The 13412-nt window shown below is 42.3% G+C and overlaps 1 protein-coding gene across 1 annotated transcript; it reads right to left on the bottom strand.

The window, feature by feature from the left end:
• Positions 1–5120: 5120 nt before the first annotated feature.
• On the bottom strand, positions 5121–12433 carry LOC110535619 (zinc-binding protein A33). The gene is given in 10 exon segments (XM_021620728.3): positions 5121–6479; positions 6481–6722; positions 8642–8760; positions 8840–8862; positions 9003–9227; positions 9302–9350; positions 9352–9401; positions 11275–11579; positions 11707–12152; positions 12263–12433. Coding segments are annotated over 9 exon segments (1581 nt in total). The 5' UTR covers positions 11975–12152; positions 12263–12433; the 3' UTR covers positions 5121–6179.
• Positions 12434–13412: the final 979 nt, after the last annotated feature.

Below are 13412 nucleotides of genomic sequence, written 5' to 3'. Positions count from 1 at the left end.
ATTTAAACTGCCATCTACATTTTGATGATGCGTTGGAGATTGTAGTCAACGATCTTAGTCTTCTGCACGGAAGTCATCTCTTTTTTTTCCACTGTCCGAATGAGCTTCAGCTTGGGGAAGGGCCGAATCTCTCTGGAGCTGTAAGGGAAGAGTCATTACGTTTGGGCCGCGGCCAGACATTTTGTGTCAGAAAATGATTGATTGAGCCAATGGTTTTGCAATGGGAGTCATCCGTTGACGGATAATGGACGACCGTCCGTCAAACGCACAATATGTAGGCATTTGTACGTTTTGCAACCAGTCCAAAGATAGTTGAACTTTTGATGGACAAATACAGAAGGATGAATGTGTATTTGTTTTCATGCGTCTGTGTGGCCATAGCTTTACACACCTGTCACTGCAGTGTGTATATCTCAGTTGTTGTATCTGTCATGAACCTACTTTCACCAGGCTGGATGGAGGGAGAGAGGCAGGAATGAAATACCTTATTTTACTACCCTGCTTTTATTATAGACCGGTTATTACACTTAAAATATCATCCTTTGTGTCGAAGGGAGGGTGTTAGCGAATAGGGGATTTAAGCTGGTGTCTGCCCCACCTCAAGTCCTGTGATGTGGGCGATCATGTAGGTGAGGATGGCGTAGCTGGCGATGTTGAAGGGCACTCCCAGGCCCATGTCCCCCGAGCACTGGTACAGCTGGCACGGCAGCTTCCCGTCAATTGAATACAACTGACGCAGGGCAGGGGGGCAGCGCCATATGGTCTGGGAACAACACAGGCACAGGTGTGTGAGCAATACAAACCAACATTGACTGTTAAGTGTATACACAGTGAAATCAGTGAAGACTGTCAGATGCCTTTGAGATTCCACGCACACATGATGATTCTTCTGGATTGATCTTGATTGTGTCAACTTTCTGTATTTAGTCCACACTTTGTCCTGTGTAATCTATAAGGGAAGTATTATCCATGAAAATTAAGCACTAGTTACATTTTTTTGAATCGAAACACTCATATCATAATCCTACAATACCATGTTAGAGTGTGCTGTACCTGCGTGCATATTTCTGTATTCCGCACCATAGTGCCTCCACTAGAAACTCTACACAGGTCCCAGGTCTCCCTCATCCCGGTCTCTGAACCCCATCTTGTCCAAGAAGTGTCAGGACCCGTTTGCATCTCAAATCTTCACCCCTTTCTCTGAGCTCCTTGGCATTTGTTGAGTCCTGCAGCATACACACACAGAGAACCAAGACCTGTCAACTTCTCTGTCCCCTGTATGGTATGGAGCACCACCTACTGGATGTAGTATGCAAGTGCGTAGGCAGACCTACAATTCAATGCATGTGTGGATTATTTCAGAGGATATGGTTTCATTCTTACTTTGATAAACCAAAGTAGTTTTTCAAGAATTCCTTTCCAGAAAAACTATTTTCGGCGTCAACAAAGGAAACTGATCTGGAATGATAAACTAATTTGCAAGATGACGCTGACAGATGGTCGCCTCGCTTCGAGTCCTTAGGAAACTATGCAGTGTTTTGTTATGTATAATTTCTTTGATTGTTAGGCCAGAAAATCTTAAGTGTTATTACATACAGCCGGGAAGAACTATTAGCTATGAGAGCATCGTCAACTTACCAACATTACGACCAGGAATACGACTTTCCCGAAGCAGATCCTTTGTTTGGACCACCAGCCAGGGCATTGGATCTAATCCCAGAGGCCGACGCAAAACAACGTCGCTGGAGAAGAGGTAGACGGAGCGGCCTCCTGGTCAGACTTCGAAAGCGTGTACACTGCTTCCGAGTATATTGCTCGCCAATATCCAGTCTCTAGATAACAAGGTATATGAAATTAGGGCAAGGGTTGCCTTCCAAAAAGACATCAGATTGTAACATTCTCTGTTCCACGGAAACATGACTCTATCGGGATATGGAGTCGGTACAGCCACCGGGTTTCTTCACGCGTCGTGCAGACAGAAATAAACATCTCTCTCGGAAGAAGAAGAGCAGGGGTGTATGTTTCATGATTAATGACTCATGACTCATGGTGTAAAAACATAATACAGGAACTCAAGTCCTTTTGTTCACCTGACCTAGAATTCCTTACAATCAAATGCCGACCATATTAAGAGAATTCTCGTCGGTTATTGTCACAGTCGTGCATATACCCCCTCAAGCAGACACCACGACGGCCCTCAAGGAGCTTCTCTGGACTCTATGTAAACTGGAAACCATATATCCTGAGGCTGCATTTATTATAGCTGGGGATTTTAACAAAGCAAATTTGAGAACAAGGCTTCTTATATTCTACCAGCACATTGATTGTTGCGCGGGCAATACACTAACATTTGCTACTCTACCTTCTGCGATGCATACAAGGCCCTCCCCCGCTCTCCCTTCGGCAAATCCAACCACGACTCCATTTTGCTCCTACTGTCCTATAGGCAGAAACTCAAACAGGATGTACGCTTAAAGATTGTTTTGATCACGCGGACTGGGAAATGTTCCGCGCAGCCTCAGAGAATGACATTGATCTATACGCTGACTCGGTGAGTGAGTTTATAAAGAAGTGCATTGGAGATGTTGTACCCACTGTGACTATTAAAACCTACCCTAACCAGAAACCGTGGATAGATAGTGGTATTTGTGCAAAACTGAAAGCGCGAACCACCGCATTTAACCATGGAAAGGTGACTGGGAATATGGCTGAAAATAAACAGTGTAGTTATTCCCTCCGCAAGGCAATCAAACAAGCAAAATGTTGATATAGGGACAAACGTGGAGTTGCAATTCAACGGCTCAGACACAAGACCTATGTTGCAGGGTCTACAGGCAATTACAGACTACAGAAAGAAATCCAGCCAAGTCATGGACACCAACGTCTTGCTTCCAGACAAACTAAACACCTTTGCCCGCTTTGAGGATAATACAATACTGTGGGCCTCCTCCTTCGTGACCGACGTAAGACATTTAAACATGTTAACCCTCGCAAGGCTACTTGACCCAGACACCATCCTTAGCCGCGTCTTCAGAGCATGCATAGACCAGCTGGCTCGTGTGTTTACGGACATATTCAATCGCTCCCTATCCCAGCCTGCTGTCCCCACATGCTTCAAGATGGCCACCATTGTTCCTGTACCCAAGAAGGCAAAGATAACTGAACTAAATGGCTGACTACCGCCCCATAGCACTCACTTACGTCATCATGAAGTGCTTTGAGAGACTAGTCAATGATCATATCACCTCCACCTTACCTTCCACCCTAGACCTATTTCAATTTGCATACCGCCCCAACAGGCCTACAGACGATGCCTACAGCTCAGCCTTCAACATCATAGTACCCTCCAAGCTCGTCATTAAGCTTGAGGCCCTGAGTCTCAACCCCACCCTGTGCAATTGGGTCCTGGGCTTTCTGACGAGCCGCCCCCAGGGAGTGGAGGTAGGAAACAACATCTCCAATTCGCTGATTCTCAACACTGGGGCCCCACAAAGGAGTGTGCTCAGCCCCCTCCTGTACTCCCTGTTCACTTATGACTGCGTGGCCAGGCACGCCTCCAACTCAATCATCAAGTTTGCAGACAACACAACAGTAGCGGGCTTGATTACCAACAACGACGAGACAGCCTGCAGAGAGGAGGTGAGGGCACTCGAGGTGTAGTGTCAGGAAAATAACCTCTCACTCAACGTCAAAAAAACAAAGGAGATGATCGTGGACCTCAGGAAACAGCAGAGGGAGCACCACCCTATCCACATCGACAGGACAGCAGTAGAGAAAGAAGAAAGTTTTAAGTTCCTCGGGGTACACATCACAGACAAACTGAAATTGTCCACCCACACAGACAGTGTGGTGAAGAAGGCAGCATCTCTTCAACCTCAGGAGGCTGAAGAAATTTGGCTTGTCAACTAAAACTCTCACACTTACAACGCATCACCGGGGGGAAATTACCTGCCCTCCAGGACACCTACAGCACCCGATGTCACAGGAAGGCCAAACAGATCAAGGACAACAACCACCCGAGCCACTGCCTGTTCACCCCGCTACCATCCAGAAGGCGAGGTCAGTACAGGTGTATCAAAGCTGGGACCGAGAGACAGCTACTATTTCAAGGCCATCAGACTGTTAAATAGCCATCACAAACACAGAGCGGCTGCTGCCTACATACAGACTTGAATCATTAGCCACTTTAAGAAATGGATCACTAGTCACTTTAAATAAGGCCACTTTAATAATGTTTACACATCTTACATTACTCATCTCATATGTATATACTGTATTTTATATCTATTGCATCTTGCCTATGCCGCTCTGTCATCACTCAGCCATATATTTATATTTACATATTCTTATTCCGTCCCTTTAGATGTGTGTGTATTAGGTAGTTGTTGTGGAATTCTTAGATTACGTGTTAGCTATTGCTGCACGGTCGGCACTAGAAGCACAAGCACTTTGCTACATTTGCATTAACATCTGCTAACCTTGTATGTAACCAATGCAATTTGATTTGAAATAGTTAGCTGGTCATTTGAACAGTCATGCCAAGGTCCAGGAAGGAGGTAGTGCTTTGTTGTTGCATGCAATTCCCGCCGTGTCAAAATATTACATTGGTCTCAGTCGTGCGTTTCAAACTGGATGCTATGGATGCAAGGACACACCATCCATTATATCAAAGGGCTCTATTCAATCTGTACAGCTGAAGCATTACAGAAGCATTACAGATTCTGAGATAGAAATGTAAAGGTCAATTTAGTTTTACCCGACATATGCAGCGTTTACCGTGAATGCAGTCTCCGGCTAAAGCAGGAACATTGCCTTTAAATTTCAATCATGTTGTAACGCTCAACTTCCACGATGCGGAATGAATAGGACCCACAATCATAGCCTGTATAGGCTATATAGTGTTTGTTTACAAACATTGCACTAACTCTCTTGCACTGACTCTGCACACACACTGGACTTTACCCACACACTCACACATTCTTACACTTACCCCCCACCCACCGACACACACACACACATTACATACTCCCACTCACACATATAACATGCATACTAACGCCACACACCACTTATTGTTACGGCTGGCTGAAGGACTGGACCAAGGTGCAGCATGGTAAGTGTACATTTTTTCTTTATTCAAAATGATGCTGACAAATGAAGAACATAAACCAAACCGTGAAGCTTTGGGCTATGTGCCCTGAACAAAGACAAACTTAACTTCCCACAAAACAGGTGGGGGAAAAGGGTACTTAAGTATGGTTCTCAATCAGAGACAACGATAGACAGCTGTCCCTGATTGAGAACCATACCAGGCCAAGACATATAAATACAAAACATAGAAAAAAGGACATAGAATGCCCACCCTAGTCACACCATGGCCTAACCAAAATAGAGAATAAAAAGCCTCTATGGCCAGGGCGTGACACTTATGCTGCTTCTACTGTCTATTATCTTTCCTGTTGCCTAGTCACTTTACCTCTACCTAAATGTACAGTACATACAGCAGCTACCTCAATTACCTCGTATCCTTGCACAACTTGGTGCTGGTACTCCCTGTACTCTGTGCTATTCTACTCCCTGTATATAGCCATGTTATTTATACTCTTTATTTTTATTCACTTTGTATTTATTCCTCATGTCACTATTTCACATTTTTATTAGATTTTCTCACTATTTCTTATCTTATCTAACTGCATTGATGGTAAAGGACCCATCAGTAAGCATTTCACTGTTAGTCTACACAGGTTGTCTATGAAGCATGTGACAAATACAGTTTGATAAGGGTTCTGATGGGGTTTGACAGTTGTACTAAGCTCATGAGGCATTTATAACATACAGTATATTCTTCAACAATCAATGGGTAAATATAATTTACTTATAAATTCAAAAATGGATGTAGAATAATTCAAATACAAAGTCAACAGGTGGATAAAATAAAATAGCCCCCCCCTACCCCCCAACCACAACACAATACACTATTATACAGAATTTAAAAGAGTAGAAATTATACCAGTTGACCATTATTGTGAGAAACTAGAATCACACACACATTATTTCACTTGACACACTAACAGAGATGAACAGATTAATCTCTCATCTGATTTCATTTTCAAGACATAATCACCATCATTATGAAAGTTAATAATTCACACACACAAAGACACACAGAAACACACACCTCACTGAGATAATATTGTCAGAGACACCTCTGATTGGCAGATCTTTATATCAGGGTTGGTGGCATTACTACTGGGTCCAACCATACAGTATGGGTACATCCTCTCTTTAAATTTAATGTCTTTATAAGTGTAGATGTGAGTCATATATTTGGAGTCGTAGAAAGATACCTCCCCACTGTCATAGTCCAGCTGCACTTTGATCCTCTGCGGTCTCCTCTGCAGAGGGAGGATCCCACCTACTCCTGCTATGTACTTGCTGTTCCTCAACCAAATAGCCCAGATTCCACATTCTGGTGACAGTCAGATTTTTCTTCCTCTCGATGGACTCTTCGGCCACACCCATATCCCAGAGAGGATGGTCCCCCACCTCCACCTCCCAGCTGTGCTTTCCTGAGCTGAACCCTTCAGAGCCCAGTACAATTTGATAATTCTCAAACCTTTCTAGGTTCATAGGTTGCTGCTGCCATTTTTGACTCACACTGGTCAGATCGTCAGACAGAGAAAGCCAAGGGGCGGCAGTGTTGGGGTCCAGAATCACGGGAGCTGTAAGACAAAAGACAGACATTCTGTTGGTTAGAGAATATAATATAAAACAATCAATAATTTGTGACCTGGGTTGTTCTAGTGGTCTAAGCCTCAGAAATACATACAGTGCCTTGCGAAAGTATTCGGCCCCCTTGAACTTTGCGACCTTTTGCCACATTTCAGGCTTCAAACATAAAGATATAAAACTGTATTTATTTGTGAAGAATCAACAACAAGTGGGACACAATCATGAAGTGGAACGACATTTATTGGATATTTCAAACTTTTTTAACAAATCAAAAACTGAAAAATTGGGCGTGCAAAATTATTCAGCCCCCTTAAGTTAATACTTTGTAGCGCCACCTTTTGCTGCGATTACAGCTGTAAGTCGCTTGGGGTATGTCTCTATCAGTTTTGCACATCGAGAGACTGACATTTTTTCCCATTCCTCCTTGCAAAACAGCTCGAGCTCAGTGAGGTTGGATGGAGAGCATTTGTGAACAGCAGTTTTCAGTTCTTTCCACAGATTCTCGATTGGATTCAGGTCTGGACTTTGACTTGGCCATTCTAACACTTGGATATGTTTATTTTTGAACCATTCCATTGTAGATTTTGCTTTATGTTTTGGATCATTGTCTTGTTGGAAGACAAATCTCCGTCCCAGTCTCAGGTCTTTTGCAGACTCCATCAGGTTTTCTTCCAGAATGGTCCTGTATTTGGCTCCATCCATCTTCCCATCAATTTTAACCATCTTCCCTGTCCCTGCTGAAGAAAAGCAGGCCCAAACCATGATGCTGCCACCACCATGTTTGACAGTAGGGATGGTGTGTTCAGCTGTGTTGCTTTTACGCCAAACATAACGTTTTGCATTGTTGCCAAAAAGTTCAATTTTGGTTTCATCTGACCAGAGCACCTTCTTCCACATGTTTGGTGTGTCTCCCAGGTGGCTTGTGGCAAACTTTAAACTACACTTTTTATGGATATCTTTAAGAAATGGCTTTCTTCTTGCCACTCTTCCATAAAGGCCAGATTTGTGCAATATACGACTGATTGTTGTCCTATGGACAGAGTCTCCCACCTCAGCTGTAGATCTCTGCAGTTCATCCAGAGTGATCATGGGCCTCTTGGCTGCATCTCTGATCAGTCTTCTCCTTGTATGAGCTGAAAGTTTAGAGGGACGGCCAGGTCTTGGTAGATTTGCAGTGGTCTGATACTCCTTCCATTTCAATATTATCGCTTGCACAGTGCTCCTTGGGATGTTTAAAGCTTGGGAAATATTTTTGTATCCAAATCCGGCTTTAAACTTCTTCACAACAGTATCTCGGACCTGCCTGGTGTGTTCCTTGTTCTTCATGATGCTCTCTGCGCTTTTAACGGACCTCTGAGACTATCACAGTGCAGGTGCATTTATACGGAGATTTGATTACACACAGGTGGATTGTATTTATCATCATTAGTCATTTAGGTCAACATTGGATCATTCAGAGATCCTCACTGAACTTCTGGAGAGAGTTTGCTGCACTGAAAGTAAAGGGGCTGAATAATTTTGCACACCCAATTTTTCAGTTTTTGATTTGTTAAAAAAGTTTGAAATATCCAATAAATGTCGTTCCACTTCATGATTATGTCCCACTTGTTGTTGATTCTTCACAAAAAAATAGTTTTAAATCTTTATGTTTGAAGCCTGAAATGTGGCAAAAGGTCGCAAAGTTCAAGGGGGCCGAATACTTTCGCAAGGCACTGTATATAGCAGCAGCATGGGTTCGAATTCGGCCTAGGCTATTTCAGAACTCTCCCTTATATCTTAACCTTTCTATCCTATCCAATATAAATATGTACGATGTGGAACTGCCCAACCCCTTCAAAATAAACGATCAATAATGTATTATGAAAGTACTTACCATATTAATTGATTTATTATATTGTGCAGTACTCACTGTGTTTGATGATCCCCTGCATCTTCTCCCAGATTCTGAACTGCAGGTTGCCCAGGTGTTTGGCTACATTTATCAGTGCTCCTGAGAGGAACTTTGGATTGGGCAGTGTGCGCTGGGTCCTGGGAAAACATTCAGGAGTCAGTGATGCTTTGGGGTTGGGTTCAGAACCAGAGAGAAGAGAGGAGGCATATCACTTACTTTTCTATCATGGCCTTGTAGTTCTGCAGATGAATACAAGAACGGCATACTTATCAATGTGATCAACAATGTAATTCATGTATATTTCTGTGGAATGTATTTAGAATCTATGTTAAAAAAAACAACATATTACATTATGTGTCTGAAAGAGAGAAGTTCTTACCTGCACCAATGAGATGTCTTCAGTTCGCAGCTCCTCTATATCTCTGATTGTGTCTGAAAGTGATAATGTACCCCTGGTCATCTCTTCAATCTTCTTCATCATCTGAATCTTCTGCTGCTCTTCCTCCCCCACTGCAGCTATCCTGGCCTTCTCTTCCTGTCGTAGAAACTGGTAAAGCTTCTCAAACTCCTCCTCAATCTGCCTCTCTGTGTTCCGGGCCTGGCTCTGAAAACAGTGAGAGGAATAGCTCTCACAAGTGAAGTCCATTATTGCTGCAACCTTGTTTGACTTGTACTCACCTTAATGTGTTTAGTTGTTTGAGCACAGATTTGTTGAATTTTCTTAGTCCTTCAGCTTCTCCTCAAGGGGCTTTAGGCCAGTCTGGAATGAGACTTCATCCTGGAATAGGACATAACCTCATTGAAAGAAACTCATTTTACTGGAGAGAGAGCAGTCTAACTGCATTACTCAGCTGTAACCTTAAACTCTACTGAGTCATTCCATGAAAATAGTGCCTTTTGCATCCCTTTGATAATTTAAGTAGAAATTGTGGACCAATATTGAATTTTATAAGCCTGTTACAGATGTAGGATCTTCATTTGAGCCATTTTGTTTTAGCAGGAAAATAGGAAATGTAAATCATAATTAAATATACATTTTTGTAGGGGTTGATACATTTTCCATTAGGGCAAATCAAGTCTGAAATTTCAAAGTTGAAATGACAATCTTCAGAAGCCTTTTTAAAACTCAAATACACTACAAGTTTGCATTTTCTTTAGTGCAGGAAAAGTCTCGGCAACAAAAGAGTGATCAAATGAATTTCCTACATCTGTATATGAATTGAAGTGCTCTTTAATATAGACCATATGGATTATTCAATAAATCTGTTTTTTTTAGAAGAATAAAGACTTGCTGAAGTGCCAAAATGCAGCATTTTGACTTGTCCCTCCGGGCACCCTTGACTTCAAGGAAGATTTTTACCCACTTAACCCCACACTTTGCACCATCATTGTAAAGCCCTAGTTATTTTGTTGCTTTGACCAAGTCATTTCTGAAGATAATTTTTTTTTATTTGATGTGAATAGTATATCGTTAACGTATGTCCCTCATTTTAAGGTCATTTTAAGGTCAACCCTGTTATGTGAACTGAACTCTCATTTTAATATGGTGAAACTGTTCCTTTTTTTTATTCAAAAGAAACAGACTTCTAATATTAAAATCATAGTGTAAAACCTGGTGAGCTGGTTCTATGCTTTTTGGCAATTTGTTGGTGTTTTCTGGAGTTAAACTGAGTGGGTCGATCATAACACGTCAACCCTGTTACTCATAGACAGGCTAGAAATATTTTAACAATATCTATAATTTTTTAAAGCTTGCATTCAATTGCCACTCCCTGTTGCACACAACAAGCTTCCATTCCCCATTTCACAACGGGATTTATGGCTGATTTAAGATGAAATCATCAACCCTGTGTCACCAGCGTTGGAAGCACACTCGGACCAACGTGCAGCGTGATCTGGGTTCCACGTCTTTTTTATTTAAAGTAAGTGAACCGCACAATAAACAAAATGTGACGACAATGGCGTGCTAACATACACAATATCCCACATATCACAGGTGTAAAAAAAGCTACCTAAATATGATCTCCAATTAGAGACAACGATTACCAGCTGCCTCTAATTGGGAAACATACAAAATCCCCAACATAGGAAAAACAAAACTAGAACCCCCACATAATAAATAATAAACTACACTAACCCCCAGTCACGCCCTGAGCTACTCTACCATAGAAAATAAGGTCAGGACATGACACCCTGTTACGGTCAACCTTATACTTTATTTGGCACTTAATAGGCACTTACTATATTCTTTTTTTATTTAACCTCTTGAAATGTGTTCTTTATGACATATTTCTTTTTGACCAAGTTACACTTTTCAAAATCCACTGCATTTTTGGAACAACCTTACTAACTTCTTTACTGAGGTAAAATGTACTAATATTTTTCATGAATATATCTAATTACATAGGTTATTGTTAGATGATGGCTAATTAACTTGGCTCTTGGTGTCACCCTGCGAGAGTTTGTTACATTAAGAATATACCTTGCTGCAGTAGAGGTATTTTGAAAATAGTTCAAGTTCCAGAACTATAGCTGTCCTGTGAACACATTAATCAAATTGTGTGTTCCTGCAGCTGCACAGAAGAGCTTGAATCTTTAACTATGAACACTGCAGAGCTCCTTAGATCCTGATGCCAACATAAAGGACTTACCAAACTCGTATGAGCTCTCTTTTCAGTCTTCTGTAAGAAGGACTCACACAAGTTCTTCAAAGCCAGGTTAGGTAATTCCATCGAAGATGTGCTCCTGCAAAGTGGACAGTCCCGAGATGTGGTCTTTTTCCAGGTCTTCTCCAGACATTCTTTACAGAAGCTGTGGCTACAGGACAGGATGAGAGGACGCTCAAAGATTTCACCACACACAGGACAAGAGAGATCCTCCTCTGGGAGAGACGATCTGGAAGCCATTTTCTCAGATGGTGCCACTGACGGAGAGATCTTTATACGCTCCTTCCAAGCTGAAATGAAATGTTTTAGTTTCACCTTTGAAATGAGCACTAAGATTGGACCCAGAATTACAAAAGGTGGAAATAATCAATACAATGTGGTCATGAATATTGATTTATTTCATATACCACTAGCTACCTTCAGTTAACTGGTCAGCAAGATGATTGTTTTTCATTCTACGTAGGATATCCAGTGTGACATCCACAGCCATATTCTCTCCATAGGTCCGCACCAGCATATCCACTGTTTCCTCCTTCTTTGCATTCTGCAGTTGACTTGATGGGATGGAGGGACAGCTTTCAAACTTGTTCTGAATCATGTACCACTGAAATCTTTTCAGGTCATTTTCACCCAGCTCTTCCAGAATGTCCATCAGCAGCTTAGGGACAGGAATAGATGTTGTCATCGTAGAACACCAGATACAGCAACAGCACTACTGGCAGTACACTTTAGCCGTTAATTCTAACTTTGTACATAAGAATCCCGGTGTTGTGTTCGGGAGAGTGAAGGTCACAAACAGCCCTTTGGTAATTGAGTTTGGTGAAACACCTCCAGAAAGGTGAAGTTACAGGAAAGCAGAACTTCTGTAAGACAGAAAAAAAACATTAGTTAGCTTTTATGTGGCTGTACTTTTACCAATGACAGACTGATTACAGTGCAGTTATAGTAGATATCAAGTCAGACGTTTACCTACATTACTGTTTCAGCTTCTGGAAAGTCACCGTTTTGAGTCAGAATAGTAGTTCAGTATCTCTAACAGTTTAAATCCCAATGTAAATTAGAATCCTGGAGTTAAGGCATGTGTGAAGCCTGGAGCGCTGAAGAGTTCAAATGCTGAACTGTACTTCTCTTCAACAGTCGGGGTAGGGTTTACAGGAAATCAGGAGTCTGGTTATGCGCAGTAATGGTGTACTGTAGATTAGAATGAAGGACACGTCACTGACTGTAATATGTCATATACAGGCCATGTATTGTACAGACACGCTCTCATGCATACCTGCCTGGCATCTCCCCGTGACTGTATCAGATTACAACAAGTGTAGACCTTACCGTGAAACACTTACTTACAAGCCCTTAACCAACAGTGCAGTTCAAGAAGAGTTAAGAAAATATTTACCAAATAACTAAAGTAAAAAAGTATAATAAAGTAACACAATAGCTATATACAGGGGGTACCGAGTCAGTGTGCGCAGTGCACAAGCACAATGTAAACAGTCTGATGGCAATTTGATAAATTATTCAGCAGTCTTATGGCTTGGGGGTAGAAGCTCTTAAGGAGCCTTTTGGTCCTAGACGAGTTGTTCCAGTACCGTTTGCCGTGCGGTAGCAGAGGAAACAGTCTATGACTTGGGTGACTGGAGTCTATGACAATTTTATGGGCTTTCCTCTGACATCGCCTATTTTATAGGTCCTGGATGGCAGGAAGCTTGGCCAAAGTGATGTACCGAGCCATACACACTACCCTCTGTAGCGCCTTACAGTCAAATGCCGAGCAGTTGCCATACCCTGTGGGTGATGCAACCGGTCAGGATGCTCTCGATGGTCCAGCTGTAGAACCTTTTGAGGATCTGGGGACCCATGCCAAATCTTTTAAGTCTCCTGAGGGGGAAGAGGTTTTGTCATGCCCTCTTCACGACTGTCTTGTGTTGTTGCCTACCGTTACCACCTGGGGGCAGCCCATCAGGAAGTCCAGGATCCAGTTGCAGAGGGAGGTGTTTAGTCCCAGGGTCCTTAGCTTAGTGATGAGATTCGCGGGAACTATGGTGTTGAACACTGAGCTGTAGTCAATGAACAGCATTCTCACATAGGTGTTCCATTTGTCCAGGTGTGAAAGGCAGTGTGGA

The sequence above is a fragment of the Oncorhynchus mykiss genome, chromosome 11 (assembly GCF_057628025.1).
Source record: "Oncorhynchus mykiss isolate SJ-2025 chromosome 11, ASM5762802v1, whole genome shotgun sequence".
Taxonomy (NCBI): Eukaryota; Metazoa; Chordata; class Actinopteri; order Salmoniformes; family Salmonidae; genus Oncorhynchus; species Oncorhynchus mykiss.
This window is presented reverse-complemented; position numbering and strand designations above follow the sequence as displayed.